The sequence below is a fragment of the Halyomorpha halys genome, unplaced genomic scaffold, assembly GCF_000696795.3.
Source record: "Halyomorpha halys isolate HHAL.00 unplaced genomic scaffold, Hhal_1.1 Scaffold11.1, whole genome shotgun sequence".
NCBI lineage: Eukaryota > Metazoa > Arthropoda > Insecta > Hemiptera > Pentatomidae > Halyomorpha > Halyomorpha halys.
The window spans coordinates 1192377-1213513 of record NW_027111958.1 but is presented as its reverse complement, the minus strand read 5'-3'; the positions used below and the strand labels follow the sequence as shown (position 1 = coordinate 1213513).

The window sequence follows — 21137 nt, the reverse complement described above, 5'->3', positions numbered from 1 at the left end:
TTGTCCAGAAAATAAACTACCTAATTTGTCGAACCACAACATCCTTTGCATCATTAAACGTGGCCTCTTACTCTAAGGGAAGAACAACGCCTTAAGGTTTTTGAAAATTAAGTATTACGTAAAATATTCATGCCGAAAAAGAATGAGTTAACCGGAAAATTTAGAATTTTAAGTTTGGGACTTAGTGAGGATGGATTGTTAATAAACTCTGAATCAATGGGTAATCGTCTTGAAACGTAGTTAAGACGATTGCGTTAAAACTGACGATTGGTTGTATCGGCACCGAAGCTTAGGGTTCGCTAAGCTTTCATGATTATAATTATTATTTACTATTTTCTCGTTACATTAGAGCACAATTAAATAAAATTTGATATCAGTTTGGTGCAAACCTTATTGAAATAGTCTAACAAGGCCGGAATGACTAAATGTCAAAATCAGCTTTCTCTAAAGTATCTTTGATTTAATATATAGTAAAGTGAAGTATTGTCATTTTTTTGTTTGTTTGTTTCTTATGTCATTTATTTGTATGTTTTATATTTATATGTTAATATTTTAACAAATTTATTAAGTTTTTAAATTTCTGTTGCAGGGCTGGGCGACGACACCTCAGTAGGACCCATGTTCATCAAGGAACCTCCTAACAGAGTTGACTTCTCTAACACTACAGGCGCAGTCATAGAATGCACGGCTCGAGGGAATCCTACTCCGGAGATCATCTGGGTCCGATCTGATGGAACTGCAGTTGGTGACGTTCCAGGTCTAAGACAGGTTAGTATTGATGTATCAGTCCTGAAGTAAATAAATGCAGTCGTTAGGCTTGTTCCAACACGAGTTTGGTCTATCATAAAAATGGCCGGATACAGCTTTTGGAATCGGAAAAATCGTTCTACGTATACACCTGCTAACGATATCTATGAACTAAATATGTCAAATGTGTTATTATGAAAATGAAATAAAAAACATTAATCATTCTGGGACTTAGTTCCTATAGAACAATTTGTGGTGGTTGCATAAGATATTGACTGGAACAGTGTGGCCATGCTTATTTAAGATAGCATCTATCATTACGTAATAAGAGTTTTTCTATAAAAAATAAAAAAATTACTTTAAATATTTACATAAAATATATACATATGTACAATATAAGATTTATATCTCTCTTTGGAGAAGGAAAAGGCGGTTGAACTAGGAGGGATTTGAACGAGGAAAGTGTTGGTGTACGACGTTTCGTAAAAGGAACCGAGTTCCAGAGGGAGGCAGACGGCGTAAAAAGCCTTCAAACATTCGATTAAGCTGAGGGTAAAATTTTTTAGGATATAGGAAGGACACTGAGTTCTAATCAATCGGTATTGGAAGGATGTTTGAAAATATTGATATCAGTAAGAAGGGTCATTTCAATTGTGGAGGTCTATAGGCATGTCTGATCCGAATAACAAAATGTATTGAGTAGTTCATAAAACGTTGAAGTTTAGCTTTTAGTTTATCCGAGAGGCCGGTCGCTTTGTAGAGGAAGACGTTCGCTTAAGTGGAAGAAGATAACAGCGACAACTAAAGTGTTTAAGGATCGTTGTTAGCCCAAGAATAGATTGAAGTCCGTTATTTCACTCCAGTTTTTGATAATTTTAATCAAAATTACAAATAATTACTAGTCAAAATTGATGAGTCTTCCAAGTACACGTAAGGAATACGAAATGGTGGCTGTTTCAAAACTTTAAAAAAATATTTTTCATTCAAAGCTCCATATCGTTAAAAACTACCTACAACTCTAGATTAAAAAGCTACATTACATGGAATATATACTGAAAAATCAGTAGTTAGTGAATTTATTGTGGGAAATCTTTTACCTCAGAAACCATGAGATGTACAGATGTCTATTAGCACTCAAATTAAAACTAGTTTAATGTGCTATAAAGTAGTTTATGACGTATATCTTCGTAGAAATAATGGTTTTCTTGACATTTTTTACAATAAATTTATTTTTAGTTGTTCTTACAAAATTTTATATGCTAATTTCATATTCATATTAATATGAATATATTGAAATATAAAAACTACTTTTCCTGCGAAAATAAACATTCAAAAACTGCTTTATAGTAGTACATTTAACCATCTTTAATTTAATTGCTGGCAGACATCTATAGGTCTCATAATGAGGTGTAGATAAATAAATAGGCATAAAATAAATAAATATGGTTTTGTTTATTTATGTTGTTCTTTGCTGACCGCACCCCCCCCCCCCGACAAACTTCTCCAATTATAGGTCTCATAGTTCTTGAAATAAAAATTTACTACTACTGATTTTTTAGTACATATTTCATGAAATAATTTTTAAAAAGTTTTACATAGTTTTCATTAAAGTAGCTAAAAATTGGGATAAATTAACTGACTTCTTAGTTATACTACGATCGAAAATCTGGGAGATTTGTGGTTTCCATTAAAAAGTTAACCAAATTATCATTATGAGCTAATTTCAGAATAAAAATATAGATATAATACAGTTAAATTAATTAGGACAATATATCTTAAAATATACTTATGTTTGAAATAATATAATATTTATTTTTTCAAATTAATTAAAAATTACAGATATTTTTGTATATCGACATTAATATTGATATGTTGCTTTCGATATTCCATATATTCTCTCCACTTAGACAGGTCAGTATTAATATATCAGTGCAGAAATGAATAAATAAATATATTAGGCTTGTTACAAGACGAGATTTGACTGTTATAGCGAGGCATAGCTTCTGGAACAACCATTCTGGCCATAAATCAGTTTATTGGATGAATGTCAAAACTAATGTTAGAACAATCTATAAATTAACTAAACCCTAGATTCTGTACCGATGCTATCAATCGACACCTACATACCTCGCTACACCCAACAAGACCTAAATTCCAGGAGGTCACCCTTAACGCAATCCTCCCGCCTACGCCTCGGACGTTTACCTGTCCTTTCAGCGCTAATTAGTTTTCCTCATTAATTTAAGGGATTAATTTGTTACCTATCCCGACAATAGTTTTTGTCCATATCTGTTGTGGTCCACCAAGAATGTTCTGAGAAATGCGATTGCTTTAAAAAGACTGAGCAGTTTAAAACTAATGTGGTTAGAATATGTATGCTTTAAACAAATTATTCGTCATATTACTATTCAAAATCTCGAAAATTACCTTTTGTGAATGTTTCATTATGTATCAAATATATATTATGTAAGTAATGCATCAAATATTAAATAAATTAATGATTTTAATTAACGTGTTGTTTATAATCCAAATGGCGCAATATCTAACCTGTAGAGCCCGAATGTCTTAAAGTGCCCGCGCCCCTCCCCTGAAAAGAGGGCCGAGCTACAGGTAAGATGATGAAAACCTCCATTTCTGCCAAAGGTGGAGGTGGTGAGGTTGTTTTGTTGAAGTTGCTTTGTTGCGGTTGATCAAAGCGACTTTTATGGCTTCTGAAACTGTTGACAATAAATCTCGGGATCAATACTCCTGTCATCCGGAACAAATTCAAAATGGTGGAACTCCGTTATAATCACATCAAAAGAAAAGAAAACATTATTTTTTTTTTTAATTTACAGAATCATCACTAAGAATGGATTTTATGTTTGTATGATTATTACGACACAAATAACATTTTTAAAATTAAAATTAACGGTAGAAAGCACATATTTTTTTTTTTACATGACATTAATATTTTTTGAATTATTGTTGATTAGGAGTGGAAGGAAGTAGTAGTACACGAGCCCGATGTATAAAACAGTCTCTTGATACATCTGCAAATTCTTTTAAAAATTATTTCTATCACATTTAACTCATCTAAAACCCTTAATAATTAGCTAATTATTTTAATAAATTAATGAATTTTTCTTCTCTAACTACTAACTAACGTAGCGAAAATGTTATAGTGTCGTGGTGCTTGAATTAGATGCATTAGATTTCTACAGTACGAAACGAAATTGATGAGGAAATAAAAGAGAGTTTAAAGGCAAGAAATTGCTTAGCTAGCGCCTTCTATCCAAAAACTTAGAAGTTAGAATTTATAAAACTATTATTCTTACCATTGTTCACTATGGATGCAGCACGTGACCTCTTACACTAAGGAAAGAACGGCGCCTTAATGTTTTTGAAAATAAAGTAGTACTTAAAATATTCAGGCCGAAAAATGATGATTTTAGCGTCGAATTTAGAAACTACACAACGCTGAATTCAGAGAACTGTACTCGGTACATATAATTCATGTTATAGCATTGCGGCGTATAAGATGGACATGTAAGGTTGTAGGGCTTAGTAACGGGTGGATCCCTAAAACGTTAATAAACACTAAACCGACGGTTAAACGTCCGAGGGGTAGACCAAAACGTAAATGGGAGGATTGCATTAAGTCTGGTTTGGTAGATTAGGATTTGGAGGTGCGTCACTGGACTGATGTTGAGAACGATTGGTGGAATTGAACCTTTAAGTTCGCTAAGCCTTGATTATTATTATTACTTGCCCCGATTAACCTAATAAAAAGTAGTTCTAGCTTTTTTAATTGAAGGCTGATGTCTCTTACTAAATTGTTAAATTTAGGTTGAGTGTCCAGGCTCATTGCTGCCGGATTCATTACTGCCCGTGGTTATGTGGTATTGGATCCGTATCGACTGCAGTATTCTTTTGTTTAACTATCTTATTCAAAATCATATCTTTTTAATGAGAATATAACCACCCCCTTTTGTTTTTCAGGTTTTGGCAAATGGTAATTTGGTGTTTCCACCTTTCAGAGCGGAGGATTATAGGCAAGAAGTCCACGCGCAGGTGTACATCTGCTTAGCCAAGAATACAGTCGGTACTATTCACTCTAGAGATGTCAATGTCAGAGCTGGTGAGTTGGATGATTGTCCAGGGAATTATTTTTATTTAAATAAATGTATTGTTTATTTTGATCTTTATCCAATCAAATAAAGTATTTCAAAGATTATTTTAAATGTATACACTGTAAGCAACAATACTTAACTTCGAATCGATGCTGGTTGTAGTAAATTTAATATTTATCCTGTTTAATTCTTAAAAGAACTTTAATTATTGTAGTGTCTATCGATATAATGAAACAGAGCGTACTCGATTATTATTATAATAAAAGCTGATTCATTTCCATATGTAACAGATGTTAATCCAATTGCAGAGTGAGTGAAATAAAAAGTAAATTAAGGGAAAAAAATTCCATTACAATAAATAAATTTGTTCAACACAGCAATTATTTACTTATATTTGAGTAAAAGTTTTATATATTTAATGCATTAATTAATACAATGATTGGATGAGGATCAATTTTAATGTGCTATTAGCTAAACCATCTATGGTCGTGTTTATAAATTAATAAACAAAAAAATAGATTAGAAAGATTTTAATTATATGACGATTTTGACTTAAGTATTTATGTAATCTTTTATATTTATAAATGCAAAAATGTATCTGGTTATTTCACATGAAATGTCATTATTCCTGTATGGTGTAATAAATGAATACCTAATTTTTATATTTTTTGTAAATTATTTATTAGTAATTACAGCATAATAAAAAAAAAATGGACAACAAAATACATGCTTTCTCTTTTACAATGAAACTGTGTAGTGCTTTGTATTGCGACTATCGATAGTATCTAGAAGAAACAGTGAAGAAGGTTTTCAGATGTTATGTTGCTTATAAGTTAATAGTAATAAAAGTCCTTCTTTCTGTCATTAATAATAAACTTAAAAATGTTCTTAAGTACAGTGTTTTATATCTATCTCCACGTGGAGGTTTTCAACAAGTTGTTTCTCATTACGGCCATTCGTAGTACTTGGTGGTTATGAAAAATTATAAAATTCTGTTTCAGTATTTTGAGTTCCAATTTTTTCAAAACATTCATGGAATATTACTGAGTAACTTCTTATAAAAATCAGATGTGCAATTCGTTTAAAAAATTGTTTGAGAACTAAAAATGGGTATATTTTACTAATTTGACATAGTATTTTGAGCTCCAATTGTTTCAAAACAATCACGGGATCTCATTGAATAATTTAAGCCATAAAAGTGAAAATCGGTTTAGCGGTTTGCTCAAAAAAAGGTTACACATCTACAAATGAGCAGGTACAAGGACACCTAATCATATCGATACCATTATTTTGGCTCTGAATTTTACTCATTATTTAATGAGCTCAGTCCAGACCGTGCTAAAGTCTATTGTGCTATCATGTCATATTTAACTCAGAAATGTAAATGTATTTCCCTACTTTAGCACAGTTACGAAGTTGGAGATACCATCTTTTTCCGTAAAAACCCACTATTATTTTTTTCCAGAAGAAAAATACATTCATGTGAAGTAACCAGAGGATTTGAACGAGATTTAAAAAATAAAATAATTGAAATATTAATAATGCATATTTTACTAAAATTATGCATTAAAAAGTAAATTTGAGATACTGGCACGGAAAAGTATCACACTTTTTAATTTTAAATTATTTGTTATTTTTGCTAAGAACTTGAGGTAAAAAATAAACTTCATTTCATTCGTAGAATTCTGTATTTGTTTGTGGAATGTTTCGGGTTTTATCATCTTCAAGTACTAATATTCCTACAATTATTTACAATTTATTATGTGTACAATTAGAACATATAATCAATTTTACCTCATATATTGAGTACACCGATTTATAAAAGTCTGGACATATAAGTAGAGACAGAAGGAATCACGAAAAACATCTAAAAATAAAATTCTCCAATTCAAAACCATAAGATTTAACCTGAATACCAAAATTTATTAAATATAGAAATATCAATAGGGAGGTAGACTAACAGAACATGCATATTGATATCTCCAAAGAGATAAAGCCTAGAATATTTAACATTGATTTGTGCCAAAGGGACAGATGAATGTATCAGTAGTGAACGACATTGTTTATACAATGTGTTATAAATTTTAAATAAGTGGCTATACGACATAATTTTAAAAATAAATGGATGTACTTAATATATGAGGTAAAATTAATTATATACATAGCTTTTAATTGTACACATTAAAAATTATTTATAATTGTTATAATAATAGGATTATTAGTCACTTGAAGATGGTAAAACTTGAAACCTAGTACAAACATATAATATTCTAAAGAAAGTTTATTTTTACCTCAACATCTTAATAAAAAGAATATCGAATTTCAACAGAAGATCATATTCACAAGTCAAGATTTTTTGGCTGTAAAAGACAATAAATATCTTGTTCTCTCTTAAAAATATATTTTTTTAGGAACTTATTGTATATCCCATGAAAGCATCTCAGTTACTAAAAAATCCATAGATGGTTTAGCATTCAAAAACTATGTTTTGCATGAAGGAATAAGAATACATTTTAAAATATGATATGAAAAGTCGTCAATTGATAAGCTTGTTTAGAAAGGTTATAACTGTCTATCATCAAATTTTTAAACTATTAGATAACAAAACCTTAATTTTGATTTATAATACGAAACCTCTAATACTAACACATACAAGTGTTAGCAATTATTCACGTTATGAGTTTTAGTTAATGATGATAAGCTGTTATATTACCAGTAACAGTAAGCTTTTCATGTCGTAAAATTGTTTTGTTAAATTCTGCTGTTATCACTTTTTTAGAGGGAGCCCTACAATTTTTGAAAATTTTAACTTATTATTACTTTTAATTTTATTTGCTTTTGTAATACAAGAATATTCATTTTTTATTTTAAATTTAATTTCTTGTTGAATTCTTATTCCTTCATGAAAAAAAAGTAAAGGTGTCTTTTAGCAATTTACTGCTAATTTACTTTTTATTTAATTTTTTTACATTTTAAAGTAATATTTGATTGTGTGATTAATTATTGAAAATTATAGAGTAGTTTTAAACTATTTACATAAAACTCAATATCACTTGATATTAATTTTATTTAAAGACACCTATACTTATCTACCATTATTATATTTAAAAAAAAAATCATTATGAACTAAAACAATGCAATTAAAACGATTTAGTACGTGTTGTTCAGTAACTTACTGTTCATTGGTACAACGTATATGAAAACATTTATTGCATTTTCAGTTATTTATTCGTTTTTATTATATTTACTTTTATAGTACGTTTTCAGTGTTTTAGTTCAATGGTTTTTTTAATGTATTTTTTTTTTTAGTATTTATTTCATAACTATTATTATTAATAATACCTGTACTGGGTTGAAAATATATTTATATTTTTACAGATTAGTATTAAAGAACACTAATTATTTAGTTCTAATGTGAAGACTTATAAATTCCATTAGATCGTTTAAAATATATTAGAGCAGTGAATATTTCATGGAAAAATATTGACTAATTTTTTTAATAATATTTTATTTATATGGCGGCTTAAGGTTCGTCTTCACAATGATAATTTTCTGTCGTGGTAGAACAATACTACTGAAATAATGGAACAGTACTTCGGTATCGTAGTTTACACGCTGACAGTACAATCAACTTGGTGACGTGACATTCATTAAAAAAATTAAATCTTTAAACTTAATTTCAATGACTAGTTTGAACTAAATCAATAAAAAGTAAAAATAAAGGTAATTGCTCACCTCAGCTCCCCCAAAAAAAGGCGGGAACAATTAATTCTTGACCAGACTGTACAAAACATGAATTACCTGCCCACTCAACAGGGAATTTTTCCCTCTAGAGGGAATGGACGTAAGAACGTTATAGTAAAGGAGCAAGAAAAAGTTCCTATTCGAAAACAATTAAAAAGGAAACAGCCTAATTAAGTTGACCCAATAAATACAGGAGAATCTTCGGACTTATATCCAAAGAGCAGATTAAGAGTTAAATGTCAAACCTCAGAATTATACCTATGGGAAAATTAGGACTTTATTGGACATAGAAATATGGGATCATGAGAAGTAATTGTCAATTAAGAAATTTTATATCCCCCCCAAATAATTGTAGTGACATCCTATATTTGCATATACAGTATATGTTAACGTGTATAGTTCTTTTTTTGTAAAATTAAAACATTAAAATTTATATTACCTATTAAGTAAGTATAAAATAAATGCTTCATCTGTTGAGTTTCTTGTTATAGATTCCAATGATTGCTTTAAATATATAATATCTAATATTTTTATTTTGTAATATCTGTAATATTGCTATTTTCTAAAATGTATTCTAATATTAAATATCTAATATTGAAGATTACCTGACAGTAGAGTTTCATATGGGACAAAGTACAAGATTCCGAGAGTAATATCGGTCGTAAACATCAAAATGTATTAAATGTCGATATTTATAAGTTAAACTTTTAACTAAAGCGAGAAAGAAGAAAGCGTGAAAGGAAAGAAATTTCCCCTCTTAAAAGGCAGTTAATATTATGAACTAACCTATATAGTTATCGACGTACAATCTGTTCAAGAAGTAATTGTTCCCGCCTTTTTTGGGGGAGCTGAAGTAAACTATTACCAAAATAAATTTATCAATACTAGTTCAAAGAAATTTATACTTGACATTAAAAAAAAAATAACGAAAACCATATCTGATAGGGTTTATCTGGTGCGATGCAACAGTCCAGTTTCAAGGCGCATGCATGTGACAGTAGCTATATCTGTTTTAACAGACCTAATAACAAGATTTGACTCCAACTATCATTGTGGAAACGAGCCTTAAGTGTTTGTTTTGAAATCTGTTTTTAGTTTAACCATAATTTACAAATTTCAACCCAGTACAGTAAATATATATATATATATATTGATGTATTATGTTTAAATATGTCCCCCAAAATACAGCATATGAGTTAGATTTTTCCTGAGGTGTTCTTTTGTCTGATGTCTGTCGTCTTCAGTGGTGTCGCAGGCGTACGATGTCGATGTCCACAAGGAGTATGCGATTCGTGGCAATGCTGCTCTCTTCAAGTGTACCTTTCCCTCGTTCATGGCTGATTTCCTCTCTGTCGTATCCTGGGAAATGGACTCAGAGACCGTCTTGTCGGGGGGTGTCATGGGTAGGAAAGGCGTCTAGTACTCCACCGCTCACACAGGGTCCTTCATGCCCCACCTATCGGAAAGGGAAAATTGAGTAGCCCAGGATCTGTAGTTGTTTCAGAGCTCTTCTGTAAGGGTGTGGTATTACCCAGAAACCTGATTTTTAGTTAGCAAAAAACATTGCTGAAAAACGTGTTAAAAGTGAATTCGAACTACGAGGGTGATTCAGATATAAGTATGGTATGTGGTAATTATTTTTTATACGTTTACTGATTAATGTTATGCACAAACCATACTTTTTTAGTATTCCTCAATAGGGGTATTCATGATTTTGTGTTAAATGTAAAACGTTTTAACATGCTTAATGTTATAAGTAGAGCCCAATTTAGAGTCTATGTTATATGTTAAGTATAGAGGAGCTCCTAGTGGATTTTTTGGAGAAATTGTTTTGTAACCTATACTTTTAAAACCAACCAAACTTTTATCGATTACTTGATTAGAGTTATAAATGCCCAAAACAAAATGACAACAGAATAAGTGGTATGGAGCTCAGCTGGTCTGTTGCGTTACATCATTCTCCATTAAGCAGACCTATTAACAGACTCTCAACCATGTTAAATGTTATATCGTTTTCACATGCTAAAAGAAGGAAATATTTCTCTATTTAACACAACTTTTTCCATTACTTTGATGTGTTAAGCTAAAGATCATGAATACCTCTATTGTTGTCTCCTTCGTAATCTAGACACTTTTGCCACTAATTTGATTTTCCCCTCGGTAGCTTTGATATCCATTATTCATTAAGAGGGAGTTGTCAACCAATTGTGAATTCAAGCCGAAGGATAAATTCATCTTCATTCCCTCTGAAAATATTGTCCAGAAGTCGGCGTGCAAAATCTTCACTTAATGCTAAAACGTTAGAAAACCTTTAAACCTTACTACCAAAAACAAGGTCATTTTCAAACTCGATGTAGAAATATGTTTTTTGTGCACTTGCATATTTTTATTTTTGTCTCTTGGGGCACTCCCAGTCTCTAAAAAGTGTGTACCTTAATCTAGATGAATTACTTGGCCAACGCCAACTCTTGGTTGTTGAGTCATTCGGTGTCACGCATACCATTAGAGATTAGCTTTGGCATTTTGTCGTTGGCTGTCATATTCTTGGACATGGCCCAGGGCTGGGCATAGACTGAGATGGCCTGCATCCATTGTGTAGTAGTCACTTAGTTGATATTCTGGAATCGGCAGTACCCTTAACCAATGAAGATTTGTAGAGTCTTTACCCTGAATGCGGTCACATTAACTGTTTAGGGAAGATCCACTTCAACAGAACCGTGGGCTCAAGACACAAGACTCTCCTACTCCCTTCAGCAAATATTTAATATTACATTTACAGAAAATATTAACAACAGTCAGGCCTGATGGTTGACGAAAAGTTGTTTTGCTGGTTTTTCTGCCCTCTCATTACCATGAATATTAAAATGGCTAGGGATCATTGAGGATCTAACCTTTGATGGTGGGTGCATCATGCTCTCATGTTCATTATAAAGATTACCTTCCCCCTTTCCCTTGGCAGTTTGTTTCCTTGAACTAGACCATCAAGGGTATCAGATAAATATTGGTGAACATATTCATAACACCTGCAATTCTCATTTTATTAATCGATTTGTACGTCGATGTTTATAGTTGTAGCTCAGGGATACGAAGTTGATGCGAGTAAGGAATATGTCATCCGAGGTAACTCAGTTATCATCAAATGCCAGTTCCCTTCCTTCGTGGCTGATTTCTTGTCCGTAGTTTCCTGGGAATCGGATGACGGACAGATATTTTATCCTAACCAAGAAAACGGTAATATGTGTAAGAATCATCAAAATGACCTCACTCACATCTTTTCTCTTTATGTGTTCCTCTCCCATTTTGTTTCCGCTTTAAGGAATTCATATGGTAATCAAACTGTATATTTTATTTTGCGGGTTCAGATTCTACTACCCTTCTATCTAAAATTTAGAATATAGATGTCTAATTTTTTGTTGTATTTTCTCCGAAGATAACTGACTCTTCCACTGTATATATCATCAAAGGAGAGTGTATTTATAGATGTATAACAATTTCTAGAATGCTGTTTTGGTGGTGTCGATTAAACTTGATTAATATAATCAATAATATCCCTAAAACATTTAAAATAGTATTCCAGAGATTATAAAATGCATCTCCATTCTTTGATATTATATACTGTGCAAAACTGTTATTTTCTGTAAAAGGATATTTCCGAAACAAATTATAAATACTTACTCCTTGTATTTTGGAGGCACCCAAAATTGGTCAAAGGGGTTGGAATTCGATTTTAGGGTTATTTTCTTGTAATAACTCCTTAAAAATGGAAGAAATATTGTACAAATTTCAAGTCCAATAGTTAGGTGTCATTTGGTGGTTTCTGTTTTTTTTTTCTCTTCCTCCACCGCCATATTGATCTGAATTTTTAATCAACAATGATACTGATCTAATGATCATTTTCCATCTCGTACTCCACGCAGCATGGAGGTCATATCGGTGAGTCTACAATACCTATCCTATGAGGTATTGTATTTTTTTAAGAAAATCATTTTCTGTTTACAAACGGAAATAAGCCACTCCTAAGTCTAATTCTACAGGACTTGGAAGCTTTCCCAATCGATTTAACGAGATATCAAGCGAACTTTTTGCACGCCGGCTCATGGACTAATCTCAAATGTTTTTATGACAATCGTGTACTGTCAGCATCCTGAAGTTGGCTTCTGTTTGTTAATGTTGTGGTGTTTATGGTATTGTGTCTTACGGACTAGCAAATGTTTTCTACTTTTTCCTTTTATCTTGTTGTCTTTTTTTTAGGAAATTCATTTGACAGCGAATGCCCTTGTTGCGTTTATGATCCTTGTTTTACGAATTGGTCAGCTACTTGACTATCTTAGACTCCATTATAACCTTTAAAGTTAGCTTGCACTATTTTCTTGTATTCTCGGATGCTAAGGTTATCCAAAGTCAATCTGATTGTTTGACTACTAATATTACATCACAATATGTCAACAAGCTGAAGTTGACAAACTGTAATATTTTTATTATTGTGCAGTGGTCACCCAAAGCTACGACACAAACGCTGGAATGGAATACGCTATCCGAGGCAATGCCGTTACGATGAAGTGCCAAGTCCCCTCTTTCATTGCCGATTTCGTTACGGTGATCTCATGGCATACTGATTTAGGCGAAGAATTCTTTCCCACCCAAGACTACGGTTTGTCTAAGCAGTCTTTCAATGTTTTTAAAAATACTTTTCACCTTATCCCAATTTCTTTCCAAAACCCTTCGGAAAATGGTCAGTACTAGTATCCAATCTATTATGTCTCGATTTATCTTTAGTGAGACGATTTATCGTTACTTTTTCATCCATTACGGTTTGGGAACATCAACAGTGAATATAAATTAATTTATCTATCAGCTTAGTCAGATTATATAAAATGGTAGTTTTTCGTTCGTTCGGATAATATACACCATAATATTATTGTAATAGTGAAGTTTTTCATTGCAGTCGTAACACAAGCTTATGAAACGACTGTCGGAGTTGACTTTGCTATCAGAGGCAATTCAGTAGTCCTCAAGTGTGGTATCCCATCCTTTGTTGCTGATTTTGTACAAGTTATTTCCTGGCATCTCGACGAGGACGTTGAAGTATACCCCACCGAGAAATATGGTCTGTTTTGTTTTCTTTTCAACTAAATGGTGTTAATTATCACTCACTCACAATTTGAATCCTAGCCATTATCCAAAAACTATATGATTACTCGTACGATGTTTTGTATTTACATGGTTTGTGTTTAAAATAGTATTTTTTTTCATTATTATTAGTTTTTTCTTGACAAGAACAATAAATGGTACTTACAAACATAAAGGGCTTTGACCAAAAATGTGCTCTCATAAAGAGCTTGTGAGGGTGGCTAAACCTACAGGTTTCAAATCCTATAAAACAGTATAAGGACCTTGTAAATCACTCTGCGAATTTCTACAAAATTCAATAAAAGTTTCCCTTATTAATCTTTATGATTAATATTTCGCTCTATGGTTCTCTGAGGACCAAGGCCTTCTTAACAATCTATTTCCACTTTTTTCTGTTCCGAGCGTGGCTCGTCCTACGAACCCCCAGCCGGTTCAGATCCTTCAGCCAGTGGGGGTATGTTATTCCTCTCAGGCGCTTTCCACCAAGTACTTAATATTAGAGCTATTATTTTTTGTCCAAGAATTCACTGAAGAGATGTTGAAGATCCACGTTATATTAATACGTTTTCTCCAGAGTATCTGGTTAAGATATGGTCTATTGTGGACTAGTTGCGATAGAAACCAAACTATTCACTTATCTACATTCTGTTCCATGGACTATATATTTAATTTCATCTTAAAATTTATTGATTATTTATTCTATCCCTATACCAGTTGTATCTCAGACTTACGAAGCACACGTTGCTCCTGAATTCGCCATCCGCGGGAATTCTGTTGTCTTCAAGTGCAGTATCCCTTCGTTCGTTGCCGACTTTGTTTCTGTAACTTCGTGGCTTTTAGAGGTCGGGGAAGAAGTTTATCCTGACCAACAATTTGGTATGCTTCATTTCAAGTTATAAACCATTTCAGCTCACTCACATTCTCCTCTCCTGCCAATTCTAGATACAAATGTTTTATTTGTAAGATTCTTTTTTAAGTGTTTGACTTACATACCTTTGAAGAGTTTAAAGGTTGATTGGATTGGCAAAATAATATTTTCGTACTTCCTAAGAAAGCTCTGTGTGCCTCCATGATATCTAATTTAGACATCGTTGTACAATTTACTAGAATATTATAATAAGAATGATAGTGTCGTGATTCTTGTAATAAATGGCATCCACCTTTATTGGGCAACTGTTTTACTGGCATGACCCAATTTGTTTATGTTTTTTATAGAATATAAGTATTCTTAACATTATGTAATTACTTGTTTCGATTCTGTCAGTTGTATCGCAGACTTACATAGCACACGTTCATCCTGAGTTCGCCATTCGAGGTAATTCCGTTGTCTTCAAGTGCAGTATCCCTTCGTTCGTTGCCGACTTTGTTTCTGTCACTTCATGGCTTTTAGAGGGTGGAGAAGAAGTGTTTCCTGATCAACAATATGGTATAATCCTTGGTGCTTATTAAAAAAACTTCAGCTCACTCACATGTTCCTCTCCTTTCAATTTCAAATGCAAATAGGTTCCGTATAGGTCCTCTGAAGGGTACAAGTGTAAGAGGGGTAGTACGAATTGGTATAATTGTTTTTAAGAATAAAAATTAAGTTAATAAGAATATAATAATGTTTATTTGATATAAACCTACATAAAAAAAAGAACAAAAGAATATAAACTTAACTTCTTCAATTTTTGCTAGTTGTAACTCAGGTTTATGAAACAAATGTGGCTCCAGAATACGCAATAAGAGGAAATTCGGTAGTTCTTAAATGCAGTATTCCTTCCTTCGTAGCAGACTTCGTCCACGTATTATCCTGGGTTACAGACAGCGGGCAGGAAATTTATCCCGTCCAGGACTACGGTAATGTCTTCGCTAATATTAACCTCTCACCTCGCTCAACATGAATTCTTTCCTAACCCGTTAGATTGCGTTGTCCTATCCTAAAGTTCAGATTATCTTCCTATCGTTTCGTTCCTTAATGTGACATTTGATGTTTTATTTATTTCTTTGAATGCAGTTGTTACTCAAGCTTATGAAGCTAACGTTGGGGTGGACTACGCCATAAGAGGAAATTCAGTCGTAGTGAAGTGTGGAATTCCATCTTTCGTTGCTGACTTTGTTCAAGTTATATCCTGGCACACAGATAAAGGGGATGATATTTACCCAACAGAAGATTACGGTATACATTCCCAATGTCCTCAGGAAAACCCTCACTCACAATCCTTAATTTATTTTTCTTTATTTCCTGAATTCTTCAATTTTATTTTATGCAGTTGTAGCACAGACTTACGATGCGAATGTTTTCTTGGAAAACGCCATCAGGGGAAATTCAATTGTCATGAAGTGTCAGATTCCCTCATTCGTTGCAGACTTCGTACAGGTCCTTTCGTGGCACACCGATCAAAACGAAGACTTCTACCCAGAAAGTGATTACGGTCAGTTGCAGCAAAATGTAGGGGAGGGGGGGAATCGCCTCACTCAATTATCCCATTTCACAATCCCTCATGTTCTTTTAATTTTTATGTTTCTTATCATAGTTGTAAATGTTTCTAGTTGTCACTCAATTATACGAAAGCGAAGTAAACAACGAATATGTGATCAGAGGAAATTCAGTCGTCATGAAATGCAGCATCCCTTCTTTCGTTGCCGATTTCGTTTTTGTGCTTTCTTGGCAAGATCAGACTGGCAAAATTTTTACTCACGATTCAGTTGACGGTACTCCATCCAGGAAAAATTATATTATAAAAAGTCTCCTCCACCTTTCACTCACACATTTCTATTCTATCAATGATCCATTAAATATTCCTTTTTTAGTTGTAAACCAGTTTTACGAAGCTGAAGTCGTTTCGGAATACGTTATACGTGGAAACGCCGCTCTTATAAAATGCAACATACCATCGTTTGTGGCGGATTTTGTCCGCGTCGACTCTTGGCTTGGGACTGATGGATCTATGTATACGTACTCAACTGAATATGGTAGCTGTCCCTATTAAACTAACCATATCGCTTCACTCACAATTCCTTCTTTAAAAAAAAAACAAAAAATTTATATTATCAATTAGGAAACTATTGAATTATAAAAAATAAAAAAAGAAAAGAAAACCTTAAGTGTCTCAAAAACTACTTGTTAACTAAACAAAACTGAAAAAATAAGATATATCTCTGTAAATTAAAGTGCCTTGGAATCCTATCCTATCCTATCTTATATCTCTATGGTTATGTCAGGCCGAGTGTTTTTCTTAAATTTTGTCCTATTCAACTTTCGACCATTTTTTTATTTATTTATTTTTACATGTATTCAACAGTGGTTAGTCAGAGCTACAAATCAAGAGTAACGGATGAAGACGTACTTCGAGGAAATTCCGCAATTTTAAAGTGTCAGATACCAAGTTTTGTCGCTGACTTTGTTGATGTTGTCTCTTGGGAATCAGATGACGGCGAAACATACACTAGCAACTTAGGAGCCGGTTATGGTAATGCCTAGACGTTCAAATGATTTAATACTTATCACCTTTTACCCTATTTATTTTTTCGAGGCCAAAAACATTTAAGTTATTTCAAATTTAAAAAGGATTGTTACTTGCGTGGGATGAATTTGTTGAATAACTAAGCTGGAAAATGAATAATTGAATCTCCCACCTGACGTCAGCTACTTGTGGTTGATTGGTAAACAATTGCTTCAATGGCATAATCTGTAGAGTGTTGTTCTTTGGAGCACTTCTTACAATGGGTTAACAGATGGCCACTAGTAACGCTCTCCATTCTACTTCCCCCTTATTCTTATTAAGTTGACTTTGTTCCCCTCATGCTTAGGCGTTTGAAGAGATCCCCGAGTACTTCCTTATGAAACGTCTACAAAATAGACGTTGGCGTCCTCCTTTTATGTTATTATTTCCTTTTTGTTTTTATTGATTGGGATTGTCATTTATTTTTCTTCTCTTAAAAATCCTGGATTATTTTCGTTGCAGTTGTTATCCAAAAATACGAAGCTGAGATTTTAAACGAATACGTTATCAGAGGTAACTCAGCGATAATGAAATGCAGCATTCCTTCTTTCGTTGCCGACTTTGTCTATGTCTCATCTTGGTTGGATGAAACCGGAAAAGAATACCTTCTTTCCAAAGATTCTTTTAATGGTATGTTGTATGAACCTTTGGTAACAGTTCCAAAGTACTTCTCCTACATAGTCGGTGGGTTTGTTCTCAGTTATATAAAATGTTCTGTTGTATGTTACAACCTACACTATTATTAGGACTGCATTAGTTAGATAGCATTTGTCTCATTATGTATAATTGAGTATACAACCACTAACCATGTTGAGGTAGTGCTTTGAAACTTGTACCAATTTTTTTATTTCCTTGAAAAGATGAGAAGTACCCCTAATGCCTCAAACGCCCTTATTTCTCTTTTCCTTAAGTTATCCAAAAATGAATGCCCTATTTTGTTTTTCTTTTTTTAACAGTTGTAAGTCAGGATTATCGAACTGAAGCAGAGAACGAGTTTGTTATTCGTGGAAACAGTGCAGTCATGAAGTGTAAGATACCAAGCTTTGTGGCTGATTTCGTCGGCGTTATTTCGTGGTTATCCAATGATGGGACTGAACTGACTAAGGAGTCTACTTTTTTTGGTACTATATTCATCCGCTCCGCTCCGCTCCTGTTGTGTTTGTTGTCAAGCTACTCATTTCCTCATGAATTCCAAAATTCCTCACATTCCTTTACCTAATCAAGAGAGTGCGTTTCAGTTGTTTCTCAGCCGTATGAAGCTGAAGCTGATAATGAGTACGTGATCAGAGGCAACAGCGTCGTCATGAAATGCGAAATACCTAGTTTTGTTTCCGATTTCGTGGCGGTTTTGAATTGGATTGATAGTCATGGAAACGTCTTCCTTCCCAACACTGATTACGGTAAATTGATAATTCATGTAGTTATTATTTCTTCCTTTATTCCAAAAAGACCATTCCCTTTAGCATCAATCAAATTAACCTATGTTCCCTATATTCAGAGATAACGTGTGGTTCTTGGGAGGCATTGCAGAAATGCTGCTCTTACAGTAGGTCTCTAATTTTGAACGAAATTCCACTTTAAAGCTTATTCTTAAATTTTTCTAGTTGTTGATCAGTTCTACCAATCGAGAGTCAATGATGAATTCGTTCTGCGTGGAAATGCTGCAACAATCAAGTGCATTTTACCAAGTTTTGTAGCAGACTTTGTTCATGTCGTTGATTGGGAAACAGATAAAGGAGAAACTTTCACTCTTAATGATGACATATATGGTAAATCTCACGAAGATATTTTGAATTTTTTCGATCCCTGGCCAAATATTAGTTTTTAGAAAGTTACTCAGTTGTCATTAAGTTTATTCAGTTGTTTTTTTAAAGTATATATTCAACAGTGGTTAGTCAAAACTACAAAGCAAGAGTAATGGATGAAGACATACTTCGAGGAAATTCTGCAATTTTGAAATGTCAGATACCAAGTTTCGTTGCTGACTTTGTTGATGTTGTTTCTTGGGAAACAGATGATGGTGAAACATATACTAGCTCCAACTTAGGAAAAGTTTATGGTAATGCGAACATAAACCTGAGAATTATTCAATACCTATGTCCTTTTACCCCGATTTTTCTCGAGGCCAAAGAACTTTATCGTTGATAATTTGGACTTTTGCTATTAGTTGTGAACCAGGATTACATGGTGAGAGTCATCGATGAACACATTCTTCGCGGAAATTCAGCAACGTTAAAGTGTCTCATTCCAAGCTTCATTACGGATTTTGTCGAAGTGATTTCTTGGGAAACAGATGAAAGTGAAACATTTACAATCTCTGAGACAGGCTATAATGATATTGGTACTAATTTTAAATTTTATAATTTTGCTATTTTTATCTAAGCCCCAGAATTTTGGCCAAATACTTAATAAGAAATATATTTTCTGAGTCATGTTCCTTTTCTTCTAATGCTGACATTATCAGTTGTTAATCAGCCCTATGATGGAAGGGTCATTGACGAATATATTCTACGGGGGAACTCCGCTGTACTCAAGTGCCTCGTTCCTAGTTTTGTTGCTGACTTCATTGAGGTCGTTGGATGGGAAATAAGCGATGGTCAGACATTTTTAGCTTCAGACACTGAGGATATCTATGGTAATTCGTGAAAACTTTCAGAGTAACTACCCAATTCCCTCCCCCTCAAAGTTTGGCCAAGTTAGATAACTTCTAGGATTTCTAAAATGTTGCAGTTGTCAATCAGGATTATGAGGCACAGGTTTATGACGCGTTTGTCATCAAAGGAAATTCAGCTCTATTCAAATGCAACATACCTTCATATGTTTCCGATCATTTGGATGTAGTTTCTTGGGAAGATACTACCGGTGGTTCTTATACTCTCACTGACCATTATGGTAAATGTTCACATTTAATCTTCATTTATTCATTTCCTTGTTCCTATTACCTCCTTGAAGAACATATAAACAATTATTTGGTCTGTCCATATTTAAAGAGAACATAATTAAATAGCAAATAAAACGGTTATATTATATCTCAGACCCTTGCCATTATGTTGCCAGTTGTGATCCAGCTATATGATGTTAATATTTTGGATGAACACGTTTTGAGGGGTAATGCAGCCGTCTTCAAATGTCACATTCCAAGTTTCGTTGCTGACTTTGTTTATGTTTCTTCTTGGATACAAGATGAACAACTCGAAATCTATCCTGACAACACAAACTATGGTATATACTTACGGGACAATTAAAAAAAATATATATCACTTTATTGCATTTAGTATTCTTTACCTCTGACGTGATAAAATGAATTCTCGGTTCATAGCTAGTATTTGGCCAATCCTTTCTTTTTCCTTCTTCCTTCCCTCCACCTTTCCTACCTCTGTGTGAGTGAGGTGATATAATAATACAAGTTAAACCACTTAAATAATTTGTCAAATAGAAATTTTTTTTACTAACAAAATGAATATGTCGTTTTTCCTGGTAATTAGATCATTATGTTTGATTAAGATATTAAATGTGGTTGAACTTGTAATTTTAGATATTAAGGCTATTTATATATTATTAAAGAAAAAATACACTAACTAAATTTATTACCAATACTGCTCCATTTTACCTATCTATCATTTATAAACAATGATTGAGTTTTAAATATTCTAGTTTTATTTGTTATTTATGATCAACAGTATTCAAATTTCATGTAATTATATCCTTCATTGGTAATCGAAGTACTTAGGTATTGAAATAGTTTGGAGATATATAATTTCAGTTAGTGTATTTATTGTTATTATTTTATTTTCACAGGATGTAGTGCAACTATTTAATTTCATTTTTTTTTTTCATTGAAGCAACTGTGATTGTCTAACATATTTATTGTGTCATGTTTTTTAAATCTTTTTAACCATTATTTTCAATATATAAGTAA

The 21137-nt window shown here is 32.9% G+C and overlaps 1 protein-coding gene across 1 annotated transcript in view; it reads left to right on the top strand.

The window, feature by feature from the left end:
* Positions 1-592: 592 nt before the first annotated feature.
* Positions 593-21137, top strand: part of Dscam1 (Down syndrome cell adhesion molecule 1) — a gene marked incomplete in the record, with an annotated part of 134255 nt that continues 113710 nt past the window's right edge. The window contains 3 exon segments of the mRNA XM_067049882.1: positions 593-768; positions 4729-4867; positions 15986-16147. Coding sequence (XP_066905983.1) covers positions 619-768; positions 4729-4867; positions 15986-16147 — 451 coding nt within the window.